At 40.0% G+C, this 21,457-nt stretch overlaps 1 protein-coding gene across 1 annotated transcript; it reads left to right on the top strand.

The window, feature by feature from the left end:
• The first annotated feature begins 291 nt into the window (after nucleotides 1-291).
• aebp1a (AE binding protein 1a) lies at nucleotides 292-21,162 on the top strand. The gene is made up of 20 exons (XM_084400844.1): nucleotides 292-831; nucleotides 2,415-2,672; nucleotides 2,754-2,810; nucleotides 3,795-3,872; nucleotides 3,951-4,034; nucleotides 4,312-4,374; nucleotides 4,481-4,540; nucleotides 4,964-5,041; nucleotides 5,429-5,538; nucleotides 6,724-6,863; nucleotides 6,958-7,042; nucleotides 7,833-7,977; nucleotides 9,149-9,228; nucleotides 9,399-9,522; nucleotides 10,237-10,433; nucleotides 10,534-10,707; nucleotides 11,849-12,233; nucleotides 19,187-19,326; nucleotides 19,481-19,580; nucleotides 20,341-21,162. The coding sequence occupies exons 1-20, from the start codon at nucleotides 552-554 to the stop codon at nucleotides 20,832-20,834; spliced, it is 3,132 nt and encodes a 1,043-aa protein (XP_084256970.1). The 5' UTR covers nucleotides 292-551; the 3' UTR covers nucleotides 20,835-21,162.
• The last annotated feature ends 295 nt before the right edge of the window (nucleotides 21,163-21,457 follow it).

Raw genomic sequence — 21,457 nt, 5'->3', positions numbered from 1 at the left:
TCCAAAACGTTTTTGAAAGGTATAGTTTTAACCCTGTGTAAGAGAAATCAGTACATTTTAGTACAATGCAATAACATTACCTAACATATCCGGGTTAAAATGACCCAAAAACACGATAAAAGGGTTAAATCTTACTTCACCTCAAACTTTTGAATGGTAGTGTATTAAGGTTTCCACAAAATATTACGCAGCAAAGACTGTCTTACTTTTCCTCAAACCTTTGAACACAAGTGTACATTCTCTCTCTCTCAGTCTCCTCCTCTTTCTCTCGGTGGGTTTGTCCTGCTCCTCACTCACTCAGAGGGGGATGTCAGAGGAATTCCATTCCACTGAAAGAAGGAAAAACAGCCACAATCCCGTTACATCTGACTTCCACACCAGCTTCATTGAAACCATCTCCGGCAGATAATCCAAGAATATCCAAACATCTACTTTTCAAAGACAGCCTGACGAGTCCAAGCTAGCCAGTTTTTGCTTTTCCAGCTGTCGCACACTTACCATTCAAAGAGAGACCATCTCTAAACTGCAAGTATTGGTGTAGAAGGTCCCAGATGACCATGCAGGCACCGAGGGTTTCTCTGTACGCAACCTTATTTGCCCTCTGCTGGATTTTGACATTTGTTATCAACGAAGAGTTGGTTAATGCTGCCAAGTCCAAACAGAGAACCAGAAGCGTCCAAATGAGGCAAAACAGCGGCGTTATTTCAAAAGGAGAAGATCTACATGATGGATTTTCAGAAGACACTCAGATGGACGAGCCTGGAGCAGAAGAAGTGGCTGAAAAAGAGAAACCAAAAGGGAAAAAAAAGACATCTGAAGAGTTATTAGCTGGTAAGTTGCTTGCTCAACATTGAACAGAAAAAGATGTGAGATGTTTTTTGGTGTTTGCAGACCAGTTTCATGTAGGATAGGAAGGCTGTGGTTTGTCATAATGACAGATATCTGGCTCAGCCAAAAGCTTTACTGGCTCCTTTGAGGTTATGCAACATTTTTTTTTTTGTGAAACCATGACTGGTCAGTCCACTGACACACTTTCTGCTGTCGTTTTTTTCTTCCTTTTGTCTTTCATTTGGGGGGAGAAAAACATGAAGGAGGCATGTGGGAATGAAATTACAGTGTTGGGCTTGAAAAAGGGTTGAATGAGAATCACAGATGGTTTCTGAAAACACGGGTTTTGAATACGAAAACAAACATTCTGTGGGCTTCTCTCTGCTCCTCCGTTTTGCTCACGTCAGAGTCCCGGGAGGTTTGGGAAACACAGACGGGAAGAGAGACAGAGCCGACATTTGGTTTGAATTGAAGCACTCAAGAGTTATCGGATCCGTTCGAGACGGCTGTGTGTGTGACAGCTTTCCTTCAGTCGGCGCGGCCTGAAAACTATCAACAGGAGGAAGTTGCACAGCATCCGCAGGGAAAATTTTATCGGTCTTTTGTAGCTCGGAAGATCTCAATTATCTTGTTGGATTAACTTTGTCTCAGATGTTTCTCCTAAAATTTCTGGGGACAAAAACAGACCAAAATGAGTCAATATAGTTGTCATCCAGTAAAGAGTAAAAAGCTGTTAAATAAAAGAGAGAAATGTTTGAGTTCATATTGAGATCTCAGTCTCAATCTCAGAGAACTTTGTATTATCTCCAAAGATTATTGGAGTATGTTTTACAAGAAAATACTAGACTTTCTACTTCAAAATGTAATGTTTAATTCAATGTGTTACTTGTTTCTTTGTAATTATTGTTCACTAGCAATTTCTACGCCCTTCTTTTCTAAAGCAAAAGTCTCCATTTCCACTGTTTCTAATTGCTTTCAAGGAGAAACAACATTACAGATATTAAAGAGACCTCTTTGGTAACTCTGTGCAGATGTTAAATCTTTAAACGTAAGCTTGTGTAATAATTCATATCTGATAGGAGGGATGACTTCCAGTACGAGCAGTGATTTATTTGTGTTTCCATGGTCTGGATTTAATCTGATAGTATTTCAAATGTTGCTTCCACCATCAGAGTGGTTTCAGTAGTTTATGACAGCCGTAAAACTTTATAAAAGCTTCTCTTTGATTTGTTAAATTTGAACAATACGAGTTTGACTCGAAGCCGTCGTCTAAATAGGCAACATGTCAGTGTGACATCTTTATGTGTGAATAAAACAGCACAAGAGGGACCAATTGTATGTTTTATTTCTGTTTTACTTATCTAAAGGAACTTTAAGACAAACATCTGAGCAGCATTTTGCTCTGGGCTTATGGAAAAGCATCATATCTTTAACATAAATGCACAAGACTAATATGGAAGTGTTCTTTTGCATCACAAAAAGATGAAGCTGAAACTTTTCCTTAAAGCTTTCATCCTCTGCCGTACATCATTAGATTAATGTTGCTGTCCTTACGTATTTATATCATTCTCCCATTTATTGTCTAGCCAAGGCAAAGAAGGCGGCAGAGAAGGAAGCCAAAGCCAAGAAACCGAAGCCCACCAAAAAACCCAAACCTCCAAAACCAACAAAGAAACCCAAACCCCCAAAGCCCACCAAGAAGCCAAAGCCTCCGAAACCCACCAAAAAGCCGAAAGCATTTAAGCCCACCACAACGCCAACAACCAGAGAAACTAAACCAACCAGAAAGTCGACCATGGAGGAAGAGGAGGAGAAACTGCTCTTGGAGCTGGGATGGGACACATGTATGTTTATACAATCTTCTGGCACATTATTATTTTAAAGTGAATCCTAATGTGGTCTTTAAATACAGTTTCTATGCTTAGTATTTCCAACAGTACCACCAAAGACAGAGATGAAGAAACCCATTGGCCCAGGTCATGGTATGGCAACATATACAACACATAGAGAGTTAGCCACATTGCAAAACATGTCAAAGGTGAAGTGTGTCAGAACGTTCTCCAATCCCAAGTAAGTAAGACTTTTGAGCTTGTTTTAGCCTTCAGATCTCAGTTTTGTGGAAGTCTTTCTGCAAACGCAGATTCTGAGTGGGCCTAATTATAAGTCATTGGTACATTGACTTCCCGAGGAGTGTAAACAATGTGGTAAAAAAATAAAAATCCCACAGACTTATATTGAAGAACAGATCTGAGACATCAGAGACTTGGAGAAGAAACCACCTAGAAATCCTCAGCATCACGCTGGTGCCGAAATGACACACATCACCTTTCATTCCCTTTAATTACATATTTATGGAAGCTCATTTCCACCACATACAGAAAAAACAATCATACTTTGGTAAATCATAATTATGATATAAAAAGTCATGACATACTAAGTGATATTGTAGTTAAATTTTGACATACTATGGATGTTACACCCTCAGAAAATAAAGTACATAATTGTACCTTTAGGGGTACAATGGCTTGTCACTGGGGCTGTACCCTCAAGGGTACAATATTGTACCTTAACCTTTAAAAGTAATGGTACATATATGTACCTTTTAATGCTTTTTGACCCTCAAAAAGTTACATACATGTACCTTGAGCTCCAATAATAAGCCCAATGGGGTACGTTAGTGTAGATTGTACCTTGGGGGACAGAAATGGACTCCTACTGTACCCCTATTTCTGACAGTGTATGACTAATGTCAAGGAAAATTTCTATTTTAACACTTTGCAAACATTATGTGACACTTTTTAATATTTTCTGAACATTCTGAAACAACTTTGAATGAACATTCTATTAACATTACTGGCAGAATATTTGCTCATAACACTAACGTTAGCCAAAGTTCTGGGAACATTCCCTGTTAGCTGGGTAGTCACAATATTTCTCTTTGGTTATCTCTCGTTTTTTTCTTACAGTAGACGAACACAGCAAGAAAGACACCATGACACCACCCTCAATCAAAGAGCATGACACGGATTACTGGGACGCCCGACGTATGTTTGAAGCAGTGTACATTAGCATCAAATTCTCAAAATACTATACTATTAATAAACTATTTGATCACTTGATAGATGACGTTCAAGAGCCCGACCTCATCCCTAAAGTCAAGGAGCCACCCAAGACTGATGACCCAAGTATATACTTACCAATCCCAGGTAACAAAACTTGAAAAGTCAGGAAAAGTTGGTACTTGTAACAAAAAAGAAACCATAGCAACATGCTAAAAACCACTCCGAACACCTAAACAGCAACACTCACCAACAACACCATAGGTTCTCTATAGGCAATTACATCAATGCAATTTCATTTATGCACTAATGTGAAAATGCAAATAGCATATGAGCAAGGAATGCAATGTATGAATGAATGCAAATAAATGCCATGTTATGTTTTCTGTTACTCACATTTGTCAAATAATCCTTTTTCATCTAGAGGAAACCACTACCACCCCTCGAACAATCGCCCCTTGGTATGAGGAATATGATTATTCTGACTGTACGTTTGCACCATTTCAATCTTTCTCAAAGAGCTTGAATCTGTCATAATGTTTTGAATGCATAGAATATTTGTATCCTAATTTGCTCTCTCTCTGAATAATCAGTGGCAGCAAAGAAGCTGGAAGAAGAGCTAGAAAGAGCGAGAAAGGCCAAAGAGGAGAAGGGTCTGTAAATCAGTTTAATGTTTGTTCAAATGAAAGAGAATGGGCTTTTATTGCATGCATATGTTGACCCGCAGAGATGTAGTGAAAAATACCATTGTTATTTATTCATTAGAAAGCATTTAGCGGTTCTGTTTGTATTTTTGTGTCTTTTAAATGTTTTTACTATATGACAAAAAATCTATAATTTCAGCAATACATGCTTAATGCATGCTTAGTTGTTTTGAAAATGTCAATGTAAAACTGTAAATAATGAGTTTCATTGAGTTTATTTATTGTGAACTAAACAAGTGCAAGTTTTTAGCACATTTCTCTCTCTGGGTTGTGCTGGCATTTACTCAATAAGTAAAAACAACAAAGATGTACCTGTTTCAACTATTTTAAGTCTCTCAGTATGACGCTCAGTCTCTCCATTCCCTTACACAGCGGAAAAACTACGGAAGATGTGGGAAGAGGAGGAGGAGGAGAAGAGAAAGCAGACGCCTCCTCATGCCGAGCCAAAGAGTGAGTATTTCTGGAAAACAGCCACAAATCACATTATAATCAGAGCAAAAACACACAGTCTCTTATGGAAGTGGGTATTTGTAAATGCAGAAGTGGTTTTCTGTGAGTTCAGAGAGCAAACTCTGAGCTGAAAGCAGTAAATGCCAGAGCCGACATGTTCTTCCCCCACTGTGATTTTGGTTTCCAGCTGGAGTTTCTGGCTTTTTGGACCAGAACCGCTGTTGGCTTCAGCTTCAGCCTTTGTTCAGCACAAATGGTTTTCCTCTGTAAAAAAATGAGAGATATTCAGTGTCTGAAATACATCTGCTCAGAGAAAGCTGTCAGTGCTCTTATCATAGGATTTAAGAGCCTTTAAGAAAGAATGATACAGTGTTTCTGGTCCTTCAGAGTGTCCTCCTCTAGGCATGGAGTCCCATCGAGTGGAGGACGATCAGATACTGGCGTCGTCTATGTCTCATCATGGATTTTCAGCTCTGAGAGGACGTCTGAACATGCAGGTACATACATAGTCAAACCATATTACAGTTTCATACGATTTCAAATATTGTGAGGAGGATAATAGATAGGATCATATATTTCAAAATACTTGAAAATATTCCAGTGCTTAATCACTGCAAACTTACTTAGTACAAATATCTAAACATTCTTGAATCAGGAAACATTTGCTTGAGATGGAAAAGGCTTGTTTTCTGAAGAAAAAAAAAGTTAAAAGTTTTAAAACAAGATAAAAAAAAAAAAAAAAAAAAACTTGCTTAATTTAGATATTTTCAGAAAACAAGACTTAATATCTCACGTAAATGTATCTTGAAGAATGTTGAGATATTGGTACCGGAAAACAAGAATGCTGAGTAAGAAAATATTATTTAAATCAAATTCATGCCAAAACTAGCCAATGCTGTGCACAAAGATCTGAAGTAAAATTTGCAAAAAGAAGAAGATGAGAAGATTAAATAGAAATTTAAGCTGTTTAGTAAAAACAAATAACAAATTGTAACAATAAATAAAAAAAGGAAGAAGAAGAAGAAGAAGAAGAAGAAGAAGAAGAAGAAGAAGAAAAAAGACATGGTTTAAACCAGTCTAAGTGGTTTACTGGTCTTTTTAAAGCTGGTTTAGTTGGTCAGCCTAAAACATCAAGTGCCCCAAAACATCAAACTAGTGGAAAACTAGCAAGGTGAACCACAAAGACTTAAGCAAGATAATTCAATAATTTAATCATAAATTTAAGCAGAAAACAGATTATTTCACAAACTACAGCAAAGACTTTATATATAGAAAGTCGGTGCACTCACATTACTGTGAATGGGAGAAAGTGCAAAATGGCGGAAAAAGTTTTTTTGTCACGATTTGAGCATTTAGAAACAAAATATATGAGACAGTTGTCAGATTTAATTGATTTCAAATAGGAAATTGAAGCTTGGTGAACCGCTTTAGAGAAAGTGATGTTTCCCCATTCAAAGAGCTGTACTTGCATGATTGATGCCGCCCGAGAGGCGTTTCAAAGATGGACAACGAGTGAAATGACTTTCCTTAAAGGGATTTTGATTATAGTACCTGTGAGAGCAGTTAAGATGGATGTCATGCATTGACACATTAAGCTGTTGTGCGTAATGCAAGTTCAAGATCATGAGGGAATATTAATGCATAAAAAAATCGAGATTTTAAAGTGAGCTTCTGTTCTGCAGAACTCGGCTGATGAGGAGGACGTTTACGGCGGAGGATGGTGTGCTGACACGGAGGAGAAGGAGCACTGGTTTCAGGTGGACGCCCGTCGAGAGGTGGAGTTCACAGGGGTCATTACGCAGGGCAGGAACTCAGACTCACAGTAAGAGAGGAGGGGTCAAAATATTCACACTTTTTCACTTGATAACAAGTATTGCAGAAAGACAAGGAGTTGCTTCGTTCCTTCTCTCTTCCAGTAATGACTTTGTGTCGTCGTATTTCGTGGCCTTCAGTAACGACAGCCGGGAATGGACGGTGCTTCATGATGGTTACGCCGAGTGGGTCAGTTACATACACTTATTACGTTAAAACGGCATAAAACTTTATTATAGTCAATAGGGGTGTAACGGTTCTCAAACATGACGGTTCGGTACTTACCTCGGTATTGAAGTCACGGTTCACTACGGGTTCGGTACAGCAGGGGGAGAAAACTAAACACAAAATTTCTTTTTTTAAATTAAACTTTTTTTTTTTTTTTTTTACAAATGTGAATCACAAAACCAGTCACAAGTCGCACGGGTATATTTGTGGCAATAGCCAACAATCAATCATTGTATGGGTCAAAATTATCGATTTTTCTTTTATGCCAAAAATCATTAGGATATTAAGTAAAGATCATGTTCCATGAAGATATTTTGTACATTTCCTACCGTAAATATATAAAACGTTTATTTTTGTGAGTGAATGCAGCACAATCGCCAACATAAATGTAGAACTTTAAAGGCGATTTTCTCAAGGTTTCGATTTTTTTGTCACCCTCAGATTCCAGATGTTCAAATAGTTGTATCTCAGCCAAATATTGTCATATCCTAGCAAACCATACATCAATGGAAATATTATTTATTCAGCCTTCATATGATGTATACATCTCAATTTCAAAATTGTGACCTATGTGACTGGTTTTGTGGTCCAGGGTCACATATGTGTTTAAATAAATGTGTTTTTTTTTTTTTTTTTATTCTTGAGAATGAAAATCCCCAAAACGAATCGGGACGAATACATGTACCGTTACACTCCTAATGTCAAGCATCTTGCATGGCCAAAACCTGTTTTTTTATTCTTCATCCTATAGCTTTTTTATGGGAATGTGGATAAAGACACTCCAGTAATGACGGAGTTCTCGTATCCGGTGGTGGCGCGTTACATGCGTGTTCTCCCGCAGAGCTGGAACGGCAGCCTGTGCATGAGGGTAGAAGTGCTCGGATGCCCATTACCCAGTAAGCACTGCAGCTCTCACCTGAGCCTGACTCATTTGTTTCAAGTGGTGCTCACTGAAGAGTCAAATGACATCCAGCTCTATCCCTTTCAACCTCATGGGTTGAGCTTGACCTAGTCCATCTCCACCTCTGTGGATCTAACACTGGAGGGAATAGTGTTATGGGTGGGGTAGGGTGTGGTCGGACCTTCTAGCTCCACTCATTATGGCCAAATTACATAGAGAGAGGTGGATCTGGACTTCACGCTCCACCCATGTGTTTTGATAAACCACTCTGAAATACATTTTTATATGACAGGGCCGTAACCAGTTTCCTTCACTGTTCTATTTCTTTATGCTGTATATTAAAAAAAGGCAAAAAAAAAAGGCAAAAAAAAAAAAAAAACATGGTTATGGCCTTGATATATGATATTAATCCAAGAAAAAAAAAAACTCTATTGGAACTCTAACTCTATTTTGACATTAATCTAATAAGTTTTTACCACAACAAAGTCAAAATGAGCATGACATAAAATAAAAAGTAAAAATTGTGACTACGAAGACTAATTTCAATTTATGTCATAATTAAAAAAAAATGATCTCATAATTATTACTTTTTATCTCATCATTGACTTAGTATGCATTCATTTTGACTTTTTAATCTCATAATTTTGACTATTTTAATCTCATTTGTATGACCGTATTATTATGCCTTTTATCTTATAATTATGCCTTTTTATCTCATGACTTAGTTTGTCATAATTATGTCATTTTATGTCATAATTTTGACATTTTTCCTTATAATTTCAAATTTTTATGTCATAATCTTTTTTTATTTCATAATCACAGCTTTTGAATCTCATAATTATGATTAACCAAAACATTTGTTTTTCTTATGTGGTAAATGGGCTTCCATATCTAAATAATATTTTTCTATTTAAGAAAAAAAAATATTTTCAATAAAAATATTTTTTAATTTACTATATTTTTTAATCATATTTTGTCATGTACGTCTTAAAAAGTCTAAAATTATGATTTTTTTTGTATTATATGACAGAAATTGGCTTTCATATTTAAACCATTACATATCTAAATGTGATTTCAAATAACATTTTTCAAAACAAAAAATGGCTTTCATCATATTTTTGTCATGTAGCCTATGTCTATAAGCTCAAGTGAGTCTCTCTTACCAGCTAGCTATCTAACTGAGAACGACGTTCCACCGACGGATGATCTCGATTACAGGCATCACAACTACAAAGAGATGAGACAGGTGAGACGTTTACAGCCACACAGGTATTCTCAAGGTCACTGAGGTCAAAGCTGAGGTTCAGATGCACGTCACAACACGTGCAGTATGAAGTTTGGACTCTCTTTTGTAGTCTTGTGGAAAAGTTGCTGTCCTGCAAGTGTTTTCATGTACAGGTATGTGTGTATAAACAGATGATGAAGGTCATAAATGAAGAATGTCCCAACATCACCAGAATATACAACATCGGAAAAAGCTCTCAAGGGCTGAAGATGTACGCCATGGAGATCTCAGATAACCCTGGAGAACATGAGACAGGTACTTTCTAAGAGGGTGTGATAGATCTGTGTCAACCCGGCCAGTTAAACTGCAATTTTAAAGTCCCCCTGTAGTCAATAATTGTATCCCTTAAACTCATCTTTAATCACCAAAATGACATATTTAAACGTTTTTTTCCTTGAAAAAAAATTGTTCATGGCGTAAAATAGCTTGAATGTAACTCTACACCCTTGCCTCATTTAGTATACGCGCTTCTATGAATATGCAAATGAGCCCCGCCTCCACTCACTCACTCGATCACACGTTGATCTGATTGGTTACAACTTACAAGGTAGTTTGTGACGTCAGAAACACCAGCGATTTCAAAGCGTGTTTTTGAGACTGTCATTGGTTCACTGCAGTTTTAAGGAGAAACCACTCAGCAATGCTGTCGACTTATGAATTTACACATGGTTTGTCTTAAAGCTTATTAAAAACACCACATAGATACATATAAACAACATTAAAAACTTGATTTTAACCACAGGGGGATTTTAATAGAAATTGTGCATCTGAAAGTTTATATTTCATACCTTCCTTTTTTAAATTCTAAAACTCGTTTATTTTATGGTTTAAATGGGAAAAAGTTATTTTTTACTCAAACTTTTGCATCTCACTTTGTATAAATAGCCTACAGATATTTTATTGTTTAACGGCCAATTGATTGGTCAATCACTAATTTGCTCCCACCAAGTCAAACCATGTTTTTCTAAGGTGAACCAGAATTCCGGTACACAGCAGGGCTTCATGGGAATGAAGTCCTGGGCAGGGAACTTGTCCTGCTCTTGATGCAGTTCCTGTGTAAAGAATACAACGACGACAATCCGCGAGTGCGCCGCCTTGTGGAAGGAGTGCGCATCCATCTAGTGCCGTCCCTGAACCCTGACGCCTATGAGCTGGCCTTCGAGATGGTGAGACACGCTTTAAACAAATAATCCCTGTTCTCGGCCCATGCCGTTTCTGTTTGTCATGTGACTCATTGTTTTCTTGGGCGGATGCTTGTTTGTCTAGGGCTCTGAAATGGGAAACTGGGCTCTGGGACACTGGACAGAAGAGGGATACGATATTTTCCAGAATTTCCCAGACCTGAACAGTGTCCTGTGGGGTGCGGAGGACAGGGGATGGGTGCCACGGATCGTTCCCAATCACCATATTCCCATGCCTGAGAACTTTCTCAATGGCTCTGTGAGTGGAACTGAAGAAAGAGCCCTGTCTAGACACAAAGCTGCCTTCAAGTCAACCTAGATAGATCCTACTTAAGTTTGGAAAAATGATTTAAAAAATCGAACTCAATCAGTAAATAGATGGGTAGATGGATAATGGATTGGGCATTTTATGGAAGCTTGTTTCTGCCACAGAATAAAACATTTAAAAGATAATTACGACTTTTTAGCAATTATGACTAGCAATCTTTTTCATTAATTTTGTTTTTCAAAATCCAGACAAATACAACAAAGGAAAAAATTCATTTAAAATTTACATAATACATGGTGATATTTCCAAAAATTAGATGGGAGGGGAAATTAGAGTTCAATAGTGTTCAATAGTGTTTCGCAAAACTTTTGCTCCCAAAAGTATCGCGTTCCCCAGAGAAACTTCACGTTTGTTCGCAAAGGGAAAACTATATTTCAGTGCTTTTGAGAGCGAGCACAAAGTTTATTGAGATAAGGCAACAGTTTAACAGTTTTTTTTCTAATTTTACATTATTTATTTGAATTGATTACAAGAGTAGTTTCATGTCTGTCTTTGTATTGTACAACTGATACTTTTAGAGAGAGAGTAATCTGATTACACTGTTGAAGATGTAATTAGTAGTTAGTAATTAATCATTTTAGAGTAACTTACCCAACACTGATTTTCTGCAATACAATTTTTCTTGTCAAGTAGCCTGTCTAAATATTGTTGCAAGGATGTTTCAGATATTTTTCACACTGTAAAAAAATGCTGGGTTGTTTTAACCCAATTTTGGGTCAAATATGGACAAACCCAAACGTTGGGTTAAAAATGTAATTTAAAAATTGAACCCAACGGCTGGGTTTGTCTATATTTGACCCAAAGTTGGGTTGAAACAACTAAGCAGTTTTTAGAGGAAAAAAAAGCTCTAACTAATTTTTGCAACAAAATAAAAAGCAAAATACACCGGACAATGAGCAAATAAAACTTTTACAGTCATTAATGACTAAAACTAAATCTGACCGAAATGAAGATACAATCATGGTGTTCATCTCGTAAACATAATTCTGACATGACTTGAAGGCAGAATAGTTCTGTCAGTAATTTATCTTCCAGAGTTTCATTTACAAAACAAACCAAACCTGCACTCTAGGTCGCAGTTGAAACAAAAGCAATCATCAGTTGGATGGAGAGGACACCGTTCGTTCTGGGCGCTAATCTCCAGGGCGGAGAGAAGATCGTCACGTACCCCTTCGACATGCAGCGTCCACCCCGGGCCACGGGCTCGGACAGCAGGGGGGGTCAGTCGGGGTTTGAGTACCACCACATGAACGAAGAGACATGGGCCAGGATTCAGCGACAGAACGAGGGTGCTCTTCGCGAGACGGCGGACGAAACCCTGTTTCGGTGGCTCGCCATGACGTACGCGCACAGTCACCTGACCCTGACGGAGAACCACCGCGGGTCCTGTCACACCGATGACATCACGGGCGGCCAGGGCATCATCAACAGGGCCAGCTGGAAGCCGGTTGTGGGCAGTATGTGATGATTTTGAAAAAAATTCTACACTCTAAAATGCTGGGTTGTTTCAGCACAAATTTGGATCAAATATGGACAAACCCAGCCATTGGGTTATTAATTAAATAAATAAAAATTAACCCAACGGTTGGGTTCGTCCAAATTTGGGTTAAAACAACCCTGCATCTTTTAGAGTGTAATATTTATTTAGAGTGCACATACACCTAGAATTAAATGGAAACTCTGTCATTAATTCCTCACCCTCATGTCGTTCCAAACCCTCAAACATTTCGTTCATCTTCATTCAACATTCTCGTGTTACGCAGCACGCTTGCGCTTCAGCAAGAACCAATGAGGTTCATTCTCGTGTTACGCAGCACGCTTGCGCTTCAGCAAGAACCAATGAGGTTCATTCTTGTGTTACGCAGCACGTTTGAACTTCCTCAAGAACCAATGAGGTTCATTCTCGTGTTACGCAGCACGTTTGAACTTCCTCAAGAACCAATGAGGTTCATTCTCGTGTTACGCAGCACGTTTGAACTTCCTCAAGAACCAATGAGGTTCATTCTTGTGTTACGCAGCACGTTTGAACTTCCTCAAGAACCAATGAGGTTCATTCTTGTGTTACGCAGCACGTTTGAACTTCCTCAAGAACCAATGAGGTTCATTCTTGTGTTACGCAGCACGTTTGAACTTCCTCAAGAACCAATGAGGTTCATTCTTGTGTTACGCAGCACGTTTGAACTTCCTCAAGAACCAATGAGGTTCATTCTTGTGTTACGCAGCACGTTTGAACTTCCTCAAGAACCAATGAGGTTCATTCTCGTGTTACGCAGCACGTTTGAGCTTCAGCAAGAACCAATGAGGTTCATTCTTGTGTTACGCAGCACGTTTGAGCTTCAGCAAGAACCAATGAGATCCTTCATTCTCGTGTTACGCAGCACGTTTGAACTTCCTCAAGAACCAATGAGGTTCATTCTCGTGTTACGCAGCACGTTTGAACTTCCTCAAGAACCAATGAGGTTCATTCTCGTGTTACGCAGCACGTTTGAACTTCCTCAAGAACCAATGAGGTTCATTCTTGTGTTACGCAGCACGTTTGAACTTCCTCAAGAACCAATGAGGTTCATTCTCGTGTTACGCAGCACGTTTGAACTTCCTCAAGAACCAATGAGGTTCATTCTCGTGTTACGCAGCACGTTTGAACTTCCTCAAGAACCAATGAGGTTCATTCTCGTGTTACGCAGCACGTTTGAACTTCCTCAAGAACCAATGAGGTTCATTCTCGTGTTACGCAGCACGTTTGAACTTCCTCAAGAACCAATGAGGTTCATTCTCGTGTTACGCAGCACGTTTGAGCTTCAGCAAGAACCAATGAGGTTCATTCTTGTGTTACGCAGCACGTTTGAGCTTCAGCAAGAACCAATGAGATCCTTCATTCTCGTGTTACGCAGCACGTTTGAACTTCCTCAAGAACCAATGAGGTTCATTCTCGTGTTACGCAGCACGTTTGAACTTCCTCAAGAACCAATGAGGTTCATTCTCGTGTTACGCAGCACGTTTGAACTTCCTCAAGAACCAATGAGGTTCATTCTTGTGTTACGCAGCACGTTTGAACTTCCTCAAGAACCAATGAGGTTCATTCTCGTGTTACGCAGCACGTTTGAACTTCCTCAAGAACCAATGAGGTTCATTCTCGTGTTACGCAGCACGTTTGAACTTCCTCAAGAACCAATGAGGTTCATTCTCGTGTTACACAGCACGTTTGAACTTCCTCAAGAACCAATGAGGTTCATTCTCGTGTTACGCAGCACGTTTGAACTTCAGCAAGAACCAATGAGGTTCATTCTTGTGTTACGCAGCACGTTTGAGCTTCAGCAAGAACCAATGAGGTTCATTCTCGTGTTACGCAGCACGTTTGAACTTCCTCAAGAACCAATGAGGTTCATTCTCGTGTTACGCAGCACGTTTGAACTTCCTCAAGAACCAATGAGGTTCATTCTCGTGTTACGCAGCACGTTTGAACTTCCTCAAGAACCAATGAGGTTCATTCTCGTGTTACGCAGCACGTTTGAACTTCAGCAAGAACCAATGAGGTTCATTCTTGTGTTACGCAGCACGTTTGAGCTTCAGCAAGAACCAATGAGGTTCATTCTTGTGTTACGCAGCACGTTTGAGCTTCAGCAAGAACCAATGAGGTTCATTCTCGTGTTACGCAGCACGTTTGAACTTCCTCAAGAACCAATGAGGTTCATTCTCGTGTTACGCAGCACGTTTGAACTTCCTCAAGAACCAATGAGGTTCATTCTCGTGTTACGCAGCACGTTTGAACTTCCTCAAGAACCAATGAGGTTCATTCTTGTGTTACGCAGCACGTTTGAACTTCCTCAAGAACCAATGAGGTTCATTCTCGTGTTACGCAGCACGTTTGAACTTCCTCAAGAACCAATGAGGTTCATTCTCGTGTTACGCAGCACGTTTGAACTTCCTCAAGAACCAATGAGGTTCATTCTCGTGTTACGCAGCACGTTTGAACTTCCTCAAGAACCAATGAGGTTCATTCTCGTGTTACGCAGCACGTTTGAGCTTCCTCAAGAACCAATGAGGTTCATTCTCGTGTTACGCAGCACGTTTGAACTTCCTCAAGAACCATTGAGGTTCATTCTCGTGTTACGCAGCAAGCTTGCGCTTCCTCAAGAACCAATGAGGTTCATTCTCGTGTTACGCAGCACGTTTGAGCTTCAGCAAGAACCAATGAGGTTCATTCTCGTGTTACGCAGCACGTTTGAGCTTCCTCAAGAACCAATGAGGTTCATTCTTGTGTTACGCAGCACGTTTGAACTTCCTCAAGAACCATTGAGGTTCATTCTCGTGTTACGCAGCACGCTTGCGCTTCCTCAAGAACCAATGAGGTTCATTCTCGTGTTACGCAGCACGTTTGAGCTTCAGCAAGAACCATTGAGGTTCATTCTCGTGTTACGCAGCACGTTTGAGCTTCCTCAAGAACCAATGAGGTTCATTCTCGTGTTACGCAGCACGTTTGAGCTTCAGCAAGAACCATTGAGGTTCATTCTCGTGTTACGCAGCACGTTTGAGCTTCAGCAAGAACCAATGAGGTTCATTCTTGTGTTACGCAGCACGTTTGAGCTTCAGCAAGAACCAATGAGGTTCATTCTCGTGTTACGCAGCACGTTTGAACTTCCTCAAGAACCAGTGAGGTTCATTCTCGTGTTACGCAGCACGTTTGAACTTCCTCAAGAACCAATGAGGTTCATTCTCGTGTTAAGCAGCACGTTTGAGCTTCCTCAAGAACCAATGAGTTTCATTCTCGTGTTACGCAGCACGTTTGAGCTTCCTCAAGAACCAATGAGGTTCATTCTCGTGTTACGCAGCACGTTTGAACTTCCTCAAGAACCATTGAGGTTCATTCTCGTGTTACGCAGCACGCTTGCGCTTCCTCAAGAACCAGTGAGGTTCATTCTCGTGTTACGCAGCACGTTTGAGCTTCAGCAAGAACCAATGAGGTTCATTCTCGTGTTACGCAGCACGTTTGAGCTTCCTCAAGAACCAATGAGGTTCATTCTCGTGTTACGCAGCACGTTTGAACTTCCTCAAGAACCATTGAGGTTCATTCTCGTGTTACGCAGCACGCTTGCGCTTCCTCAAGAACCAATGAGGTTCATTCTCGTGTTACGCAGCACGTTTGAGCTTCAGCAAGAACCATTGAGGTTCATTCTCGTGTTACGCAGTACGTTTGAGCTTCCTCAAGAACCAATGAGGTTCATTCTCGTGTTACGCAGCACGTTTGAGCTTCAGCAAGAACCAATGAGGTTCATTCTTGTGTTACGCAGCACGTTTGAGCTTCAGCAAGAACCAATGAGGTTCATTCTCGTGTTACGCAGCACGTTTGAGCTTCCTCAAGAACCAATGAGGTTCATTCTCGTGTTACGCAGCACGTTTGAACTTCCTCAAGAACCAGTGAGGTTCATTCTCGTGTTACGCAGCACGTTTGAACTTCCTCAAGAACCAATGAGGTTCATTCTCGTGTTACGCAGCACGTTTGAACTTCCTCAAGAACCAGTGAGGTTCATTCTCGTGTTACGCAGCACGTTTGAACTTCCTCAAGAACCAGTGAGGTTCATTCTCGTGTTATGCAGCACGTTTGAACTTCCTCAAGAACCAATGAGGTTCATTCTCGTGTTACGCAGCACGTTTGAACTTCCTCAAGAACCAATGAGGTTCATTCTCGTGTTACGCAGCACGTTTGAACTTCCTCAAGAACCAATGATGTTCATTCTCGTGTTACGCAGCACGTTTGAGCTTCAGCAAGAACCAATGAGGTTCATTCTCGTGTTACGCAGCACGTATGAGCTTCCTCAAGAACCAATGAGGTTCATTCTCGTGTTACGCAGCACGTTTGAACTTCCTCAAGAACCATTGAGGTTCATTCTCGTGTTACGCAGCACGTTTGAGCTTCAGCAAGAACCAATGAGGTTCATTCTCGTGTTACGCAGCACGTTTGAGCTTCCTCAAGAACCAATGAGGTTCATTCTCGTGTTACGCAGCACGTTTGAACTTCCTCAAGAACCAATGAGGTTCATTCTCGTGTTACGCAGCACGTTTGAACTTCCTCAAGAACCAATGATGTTCATTCTCGTGTTACGCAGCACGTTTGAGCTTCAGCAAGAACCAATGAGGTTCATTCTCGTGTTACGCAGCACGTTTGAGCTTCCTCAAGAACCAATGAGGTTCATTCTCGTGTTACGCAGCACGTTTGAACTTCCTCAAGAACCAATGATGTTCATTCTCGTGTTACGCAGCACGTTTGAACTTCCTCAAGAACCAGTGAGGTTCATTCTCGTGTTACGCAGCACGTTTGAGCTTCCTCAAGAACCAATGAGGTTCATTCTCGTGTTACGCAGCACGTTTGAGCTTCAGCAAGAACCAATGAGGTTCATTCTCGTGTTACGCAGCACGTTTGAGCTTCAGCAAGAACCAATGAGGTTCATTCTCGTGTTACGCAGCACGTTTGAGCTTCCTCAAGAACCAATGAGGTTCATTCTCGTGTTACGCAGCACGTTTGAGCTTCAGCAAGAACCAATGAGGTTCATTCTCGTGTTACGCAGCACGTTTGAGCTTCAGCAAGAACCAATGAGGTTCATTCTCGTGTTACGCAGCACGTTTGAGCTTCCTCAAGAACCAATGAGGTTCATTCTCGTGTTACGCAGCACGTTTGAACTTCCTCAAGAACCAGTGAGGTTCATTCTCGTGTTACGCAGCACGTTTGAGCTTCAGCAAGAACCAATGAGGTTCATTCTCGTGTTACGCAGCACGTTTGAGCTTCAGCAAGAACCAATGAGGTTCATTCTCGTGTTACGCAGCACGTTTGAGCTTCCTCAAGAACCAATGAGGTTCATTCTCGTGTTACGCAGCACGTTTGAACTTCCTCAAGAACCAATGAGGTTCATTCTCGTGTTACGCAGCACGTTTGAACTTCCTCAAGAACCAGTGAGGTTCATTCTCGTGTTACGCAGCACGTTTGAGCTTCAGCAAGAACCAATGAGGTTCATTCTCGTGTTACGCAGCACGTTTGAACTTCCTCAAGAACCATTGAGGTTCATTCTCGTGTTACGCAGCACGTTTGAGCTTCAGCAAGAACCAATGAGGTTCATTCTCGTGTTACGCAGCACGCTTGAGCTTCAGCAAGAACCAATGAGGTTCATTCTCGTGTTACGCAGCACGTTTGAACTTCCTCAAGAACCATTGAGGTTCATTCTCGTGTTACGCAGCACGCTTGAGCTTCAGCAAGAACCAATGAGGTTCATTCTCGTGTTACGCAGCACGTTTGAACTTCAACAAGAACCAATGAGGTTCATTCTCGTGTTACGCAGCACGCTTGAGCTTCAGCAAGAACCAATGAGGTTCATTCTCGTGTTACGCAGCACGTTTGAGCTTCAACAAGAACCAATGAGGTTCATTCTCGTGTTACGCAGCACGCTTGAGCTTCAGCAAGAACCAATGAGGTTCATTCTCGTGTTACGCAGCACGTTTGAACTTCAACAAGAACCAATGAGGTTCATTCTCGTGTTACGCAGCACGCTTGAGCTTCAACAAGAACCAATGAGGTTCATTCTCGTGTTACGCAGCACGCTTGAGCTTCAGCAAGAACCAATGAGGTTCATTCTCGTGTTACGCAGCACGCTTGAGCTTCAGCAAGAACCAATGAGGTTCATTCTCGTGTTACGCAGCACGCTTGAGCTTCAACAAGAACCAATGAGCTTCATTCTCGTGTTACGCAGCACGTTTGAGCTTCAGCAAGAACCAATGAGGTTCATTCTTGTGTTACGCAGCACGTTTGAGCTTCAGCAAGAACCAATGAGGTTCATTCTTGTGTTACGCAGCACGTTTGAGCTTCAGCAAGAGGTTTTGTTCTCACACGTCAACCAGGTTCGGTTGAGCTTCTGTTTATGTTCGCTGATCAATGTTTAAATGTGAATAAAAGCCTTAATTAAATCTGTTCATCGAAGAGATCTTGTCTCTTTAGAAAATTTTGAATAAACTGCTCAATTCATATTAATTAGTTTTACGATCTCTCTATGAATTTTTTGAAGCATCAAAGTGGTAGTTGTGTAGCTGTCAATGGAGGGACAGAAATCTCTTAGATTTCATTAAAAGAACTTCATTTGTGTTCCAAAGATGAACGAAAGTCTTATGGGTTTGGAACAACATGAGGGAGAGGAATTAATGACAGAATTTCCATTTTTAGGTGAACTATCCATTTAATTTACCCAGATAACAAAGAAGTGTTCCAAGAATGTTTGGCTAACGTTCCCGTTAAGTTATGTAAACATTATTTCTGAATATTCTCTGAATGTTCAAAACAACAGATGCAGTAGTAGAGGCACTTACTCCCCTATATTATCTGTAAAGGAAAAAACACTCCTCTTACAATTACACTTCTGTGTTGCTTTAGGCATGAACGATTTCAGCTACCTGCACACCAACTGCTTTGAGATCTCCATCTTTCTTGGGTGCGATAAGTTTCCACATGAAAGCGAATTGGCGTCAGAGTGGGAAAACAACCGAGAGGCTCTGCTGGCTTTCATTGAACAGGTTACTAAACACATACAGTTCAGATCTCTGTGTGACATAGTGGCTGAAGCTCAAAGCCAGAAGGTGGACGGATGCAGAATTTATATTTCTAGACAATGCACAATGTATAACAGCAACAAAGTCTCAAAAAACGTATAATTTCTGTGACCCGCAGGTGCATCGAGGCATTAAAGGAGTTGTGCGAGATGTCGGTGGGAATCTTCTAGCAAACGCCACAGTGTCAGTGGAGGGAATCAAACATGACGTCAAAACCGGTAACAGACATTCTGTCCTAATAGGTCTATAAGAAGTCATAATTATGACTTACAAAGTTTAATTTATTACTTTCTATTTCATAATGGACATAATTTTAACATTTAATGTCATATTTTAGTCTGAATTTCTCATTTTTGTCATAATTTCAAAAAATGTATGTCATAATTCTGACCTTTTAAGTCAGAATGCCAACTTTGTGTGCCATAATTTCGACTTTTTGGCCTGGTTTCACAGACAGGGCTTAGATTGAGCCAGGATTAAGCCTTAGTTAAATTAGTACATTTAAGTAGCTTTTATAAACGTGCCTTAAAAAAAAAACATTACTGGTGTGCATCTTGAGACAAAAAAATGGCACTGACATATTTTAAGATATACAGTATCAGGGCAAGTTGCTTTCAGTTAAAACAGCTCAAACATGCATTTTAGTCTTGGACTAGACTTAAGTCTGTTCTGTGAAACCGGGGGTAAATGTCATAATTATGGCTATAATTTCCACTTTTAATGTCATAATTATGATTAGTAAAATCATGTTTTTTTTTTCTTTTGTGGAAATGAGCTTCCACATATACATACATGTGTGACCATTAATCACCATCAGAGAATTGTGAACATGTTGTTCAGTTGTTCAGATATTAACTTAAATATCTGGGACTTATTATTATTAAATATTTTAGGTCAAAAGTTTGGGAATCCCTGCTTAGGGACATATCTTTGTAGTATATTATATGTTATATTAATCCAGACTTTTATTTCTCAAAGCTGCCACTGGCGATTACTGGCGTCTTCTCAACCCAGGCGAGTATCGCGTCACTGCAAGAGCGGATGGTTATTCTTCTCAGACTCGTCTTTGCATTGTGGGCTATGATGCCAATGCTACGCCCTGCAGCTTCACTCTGACCAAATCCAACTGGGCTCGTATCCAACAAATCATGAGCCAGAGTGGGAAGAGGCCAAGACTGGTTACCAACACCCCCGGAAACACAAACAACCGCGTCAGCGTCGAGAGCGCAGGGGCCGCCGCGGCCCCCCAGAATGACCGTCTGCGTCGCCTACGACTGATGCGCATGCGTAAGATGAGAATGGAGAGGATGAAAGGCATCACGACAACCACAACAACCACAACGACGACTACACCTCCACCCACCACACCAGCAATGTCAACAACAGATGCCTCTTGGCTTGACTTGTGGTTTGAACTGGACACTGCACCCACTCAAGACTATAACTTTGAGTATAGAATAGATGAAGATTAGAGAAGGATTGTATATGTGGAATATTGCCCTCTTTAAGCATTCAGGCTCATAAACTACAAATCACTCTCTCTGTGGAACAGAGTATAAAAGACAGAAATATCATTATTATTTAATTCAAGGAGTCTTATGTGAATAATAGTCAGAAGAATGAGATATTACCAGTGTTGGGCAAAGTTACTTTTAAAAGCAATGCATTAGAATATTCTGTTATTCCCTAAAAAAGTGACTAATTGTGTTACTTTGATACTTTTTATGGAAAGTAATGCGTCACATTACTTTTGTGTTACTTTTTCTCACCTGGGCTGGCCTTGCTTGTTTGTTTGTTTGTTTGTTTGTAAAAAAAAAAAAAACACTATTCAGCAATAAAAATAAGATAAAACACAAATATGTTGTCATTTTTCCTTATTCATATGGTTGAATTGGATTATCAAAAGTAAGCATGTTCACATTTAAATTCAGATATTTTGTTGTAAATTTAAAAGTAATGTATTACTTTAATAGTTACTTGAAAAAAGTAATCTGATTATGTAACTTGCGTTACTATAATGCATTACTCCCAACACTGGCTATTACTATTAAAAGAAGGCAAAATTAGCTATTTCTGAGCTGTTCTCAATTTACAT

Source organism: Rutilus rutilus (genome assembly GCF_951802725.1).
Source record: "Rutilus rutilus genome assembly, chromosome: 25".
Lineage (NCBI taxonomy): Eukaryota > Metazoa > Chordata > Actinopteri > Cypriniformes > Leuciscidae > Rutilus > Rutilus rutilus.
Note: the sequence above shows the minus strand (reverse complement) of the source record. Positions and strands in the feature narration are given on the sequence as shown.

Coding starts and splice junctions, on each gene's coding strand:
- aebp1a (XM_084400844.1), top strand. CDS start 552: ATGACCATGCAGGCACCGAGGGTTTCTCTGTACGCAACCTTATTTGCC. Junction 2,673..2,753: donor GGAGCTGGGATGGGACACAT/GTATGTTTATAC, acceptor TTCTATGCTTAG/TATTTCCAACAGTACCACCA. Junction 10,708..11,848: donor AGAACTTTCTCAATGGCTCT/GTGAGTGGAACT, acceptor CCTGCACTCTAG/GTCGCAGTTGAAACAAAAGC.